At 37.6% G+C, this 4,960-nt stretch overlaps 1 protein-coding gene across 1 annotated transcript; it reads left to right on the plus strand.

Moving 5' to 3' along the window:
• Positions 1–1,527: 1,527 nt before the first annotated feature.
• On the plus strand, positions 1,528–3,447 carry LOC147487212 (putative 2-oxoglutarate-dependent dioxygenase SLC1). The gene is made up of 4 exons (XM_086572731.1): positions 1,528–1,959; positions 2,050–2,297; positions 2,431–2,773; positions 2,864–3,447. The coding sequence occupies exons 1-4, from the start codon at positions 1,663–1,665 to the stop codon at positions 3,107–3,109; spliced, it is 1,134 nt and encodes a 377-aa protein (XP_086428857.1). The 5' UTR covers positions 1,528–1,662; the 3' UTR covers positions 3,110–3,447.
• The last annotated feature ends 1,513 nt before the right edge of the window (positions 3,448–4,960 follow it).

A 4,960-nucleotide genomic window follows, 5' to 3' on the forward strand; every position in this document is an offset into this window, starting at 1 on the left:
AGATTGTTAGAATAGTTGTATCAACACAGCAACTAGAGTAGAACAGAAGAAATAGTAGACAAGGACAGAATTAACAGGTAATAACCAAGGCGGATTAGGGTCAATCCTTAAGGAAAGATTTAAGCCCCTTCCAATGGTGCGGCGGCAAACAACAAGGTCTGGACGTCTTCCTCACAGGATTCAATGGTTAACAACAGTCTGACTTTGCACTAGAACAGACTACCCTCTAGAACAGCAATATAACTCTCTCTGACGGCTACAAGAAGAAGAGAAGAAGAATAGGATGGATAGGTTATAGTTTCTGTTTCTCTAAGATGGGTATGATCTGTTAAAGTCTATCCCCTCTATGGACTCACAGTCCTATTTATAGAGGTTAGGTCGGTCTCCTAAACAGATAAGGAAGAGAGACCAACTCCTAATAGAACACCAAAACTTGTTTCTCAAGAAAAAAAAACAAAACAAGTTTAGGCAATTGGTCCAACCACTACCCACAACAGTAAGCCCAAGCCTGAACCCGACCTGATGTGGTGGATAACCAATGTGGGACTATCTATTATGCACTAAAGTGGAGAGAATACTATTTGTTCATCTCCTCCACTTTGCACACATACACTAGTATTTAGAAATACACAAGAGATTCCAACACAAGGTACATACATACATGCATGACTTGCAACAGTTGCAAGTTGTTGGCGTCCTTACATTCTTTTCCTAACCCCAGTGCGCAGGGCTTAATTTCCTCCATGCTAAAGAGTTTTACATCTAAGAGTGTCAGCAGTCAGCACTTAAGGGGTGAGAGTCCACTATTTAAGTTGGAATGTTTCTTGGTAGTACTAGACGGGACATTAGCATTTCAGACCTAACAATATAGGTTGGTGAATAACTGAATACCAAGTCAGCTACACACATAGGTAATCTAGCTAGTTATTTGAAAATCGCTTCATTTGCCGTATACTTCTAAGTTTATATTTAGATTAATGAAGAATTAAGAATGCCCTGCCCCAACGAGAAAATGGAAGTTTTCAAGAAATATTGGATTGTAGGTCGATCTTCAATTCCTATACTATCCTATTTTATACTTGTCCAGGGTGCATATAACACAAGAAGTTGCTCCAGTTCTTCCGGGGACATAACCAACAGCTTGTTCCCATTCATTGTGGCCGTCCCGGTGAGATGATGATGTTATATTTCGTCCCATAGAACCCAGAATTGGAGCATTTGACCTTCGACCAAATTATCCCATCTCAAGGAAACATGGGTTCCCTACAAAAGTAGACCATAAGTAGACCATAGGAGGTGACAAATTCATTTCATATTTGAATATTTCAATTAGTTAATAGGTACTTCCCAGTACCCTCCCCTTGATCTGGATTCTTGACAAACAATTGGTCAATGGTTTTGTTCTGTGGAACCAGCTCTTGGAATTTGTAAGACCGAAGACGGTTTTTTTGAAACTTGACACTGTTCTATTCTGTTGTTATTCCTAAATCTCCTATAAATACATACCTTTCTCATATGCTTGTTCCTAAGTCCTGTGCTATTTTTTAGCAACTTTCAGTCAGTTAGCCGCCGAAGTCTAGAGCTCTTAACTCATATCTTCTCCCTTTTGCTCTTTATTAGTTTCTCTAGGCTTTGCTTTTTTATATTGAGAACCTCAATTCCATGTCTCCAACAATGGGTTTGGGACTGAAGGCCAAAAGTACTAAAACTGATGCAGATCCTTTGGAGAATCAATACCAAAAAGGAGTGATCCATTTATGCGACAGTGGCATAAAAAAGGTTCCTAACAAGTACATCTTGCCAGTTATTGAACGACCCAATAGAAATGGTGAGGAAAAGAAAGTCGAAAACGTCAACATCAAATTGCCCATCATCGACTTTGCTGCGTTGCAAGGCCCCAACAGGTCCCAAGTTATTAAAGCACTTGGTACAGCATGTGAGGAATATGGCTTCTTTCAGGTGAGTCTAAGACAGAAATCGGTTTAATGACGTACAACTGTAAGGGGTATAGAACATAGAAACTCAACAAATACGTTGGACATTGTGCAGGTTATTAACCATGACATTCCTCACGATATGTTGCATGATTTAGTAGATGTGGTGCAACGGTTTTTTGAACTGCCATTTGAGGAGAGAGCAAAATACATGTTGCCTGATCTGCGTGCACCCGTAAGATATGGCACCAGCTTCAATCAAAACAAAGATGGTGTTTTCTGTTGGAGGGATTTTCTGAAGCTAATGTGCCACCCCTTATCAGATGTTCTTCCTTCTTGGCCTTCTTCCCCCGTGGATTTAAGGTGAAAATTTAAAACTACTTCCACAGTACGTAGTATATATATTCAATTAAAGCATACCAATTAAGTTGGCTGCATGCGTGTCCAACAACTAATATTCTAAATATTAACAAATGTGTATTGTCTTATTAAACAGGGAGACCATGGTACTTTACTCTAAACAAACCAAAATTATGTTCGAAATACTCATGGATGCTGTCCTAGAAAGTCTAGGATTGGCATCAGCCACTGTGAGCGATGACGAAGTGGATATATTAAAACAATGCGAAGAAGGAAGCCAGCTAATGGTTGCTAACTGCTACCCATCATGCCCTGAACCTGATCTGACACTCGGCATGCCGCCACATTCGGACTATGGATTCCTTACACTTCTCCTTCAAGGCGAGGCCGAAGGCCTTCAGATTCAACATAAAGGAAAATGGCTGACAGTCAAGCCACTCCAAAATTCTTTCGTTGTCAACATTGGTGATCACCTTGAGGTTAGTAGACCTAGCTAGTTGAGATATGTTTCCATTTCCAAAAAGATATTTTCTTACTGATATTGATAATTAGTTAAAAATGTGTGACAGATATTCAGCAATGGAAGATACAAGAGTGTGTTACATAGGGTACTTGTGAATTCGTCGAAGACTAGAATATCCGTCGCTTCTTTGCATAGTCTATCCTACAACACAACGGTTCGACCCTGCTCCAAGCTTATCAATGAAGCAAATCCAAGGCTTTACAAGGATACGGACTTCGCTTCGTTTATTGAGTACATCACAACTTGTGAGCCCAAGAAGAAGAATTTCCTGGAGTCTAGGAAGTTGAATTGAGAGAAAGGAAATTAAATCTCAGCAATCTGACTTTCTGTATGTAATATCAACATCTATAGCAAACAACAAAGAAGTATCTCCCTATCAAAAGAAAAATGAGAAAAGGAAACAAAAAAAATGAAAAAAAATCGATGAAGTAATCATAGATTATCCTTCTCCCCTGTGTGGTGCTAATATTGTGATAGTTACAGAACACTGCTAGCATCTTGTATGTCCAACTTGTTCAAATAATGTTGATGGAAAGTGAATTCAATTAAGCTGATAACTGAAGTGGTAATAAGTGGGAGTTAAAGATCAAATATATGGGAAATTAATATTAAATTAAGGATTTACATTCACAGCTTGAACCATCTAATTGAAACGTCTCTCTCATCTAGCATTGAGATTCGCCTATATATAAATTTCATCTAACTCGGCACACTTTGATGAAGTGGATTGACAATATATAAATGACTAAATAAATAACGTCAGTATATAGTTTGTGCTCTCCTCAGTCTTCGATCACCTGAGTACCTTATACTCACCAAATTACCAAACACAAGCACACAATAAAGGAAGCATCTAGTCGAAAGTGGTGGTACCGTCCTTCATTCTTGTGCTTTTTAAATCAAAATCATATCGTATTCATGCGTGGTCAGCTTCTGAATTTAACAGCCGAGTACAACCATATTATAGTCTTACGGCAATACTACCACTTAATCATATGAACTTGCTAAAATATTCCACTCTACCCCATATACTTTTTTTATAGCGCAAACCACCTTAAACTTGTAATGAAATTCTATTTTACGGCCCATTCAATTTATCCGACATAGCGATGTGGAAGATGATACATGTCTTGTATCATCATGCTACACGTCATGTATCATTGTGTAAAAGGGTGATACATGTCATATATCATGATGATACGTCACTGTGTCGGATGAAGACAAAAAACATGTAGGCGTAAAGTAAGACACATCAGCAATCCGGTACCTAAAATGGGCCGGATAGGTAAAATGGAATTTGATTACAAGTTTAAGGTGGTTTGCGCTCTAAAAAAATATATATGGGATAAAGTGGAATATTTTAACAAGTTCATAGGCTTAAGTGGTAGTATTGCGTGCCTAGTCTTACCGTATCCCATAGACCATGTAGTCACGAACTCACAATGGTAATCCACATCCTTTTGGAGCATTATCACTTTTTATTGCACACAAGTATGGATTTTAATGTAATAAGAAGGAAAAGTTTCACATGCTGGCTAGAGTTTACGATTCCAAACTTAATTGAATATGTAGTATGTCCAGAAAGGACGACATTCCAGTTTTGCAATTGTTAGAGTTCTTGAAAGCTGTGACATGGCTTTCTATATTATAATCATGTTATTTTCCTATATAAGAAAGTTTGAGGAGGTTGAAACCTAACTAATTCGTCCTCTTTTATCTCTCAACTTTCTTCTTGATTAGCTATAATAAAATTTCACTTGGTATCGGAACGTCAAACTAAAAACCGATCATTTACTTTCCTTCTTCTTCTTTCATTCTTTTATGAATCTACAAGTTTGCTGGTTTGATTGGAGTTTAGGGAAACTCTAATTTTTTTTTTCTTGTAACCCTATTCAATCTAGGGTTTCAGTGAAGGTTTCTTGAAGGTTTAGCTCAAGAGTATTGGATCAGAGTTATTTTGTTTTATTGTTGATGGGAGTTAATTTCATCTTCTCAGATTTGTGGTGGATTGTGATTTTTCTCAGCTAAATCTCAATTTATTCGGTAATTCTTGTTTGTTTGTTACACTAATCGATATCTGTTTATTGGATATTTTTGTTGATTGTTATTGGTTTATCTCGGTATTGTTGAATTATAGATGATT

This window comes from Coptis chinensis, chromosome 7 (assembly GCF_015680905.1).
Source record: "Coptis chinensis isolate HL-2020 chromosome 7, ASM1568090v1, whole genome shotgun sequence".
Classification (NCBI taxonomy): domain Eukaryota; kingdom Viridiplantae; phylum Streptophyta; class Magnoliopsida; order Ranunculales; family Ranunculaceae; genus Coptis; species Coptis chinensis.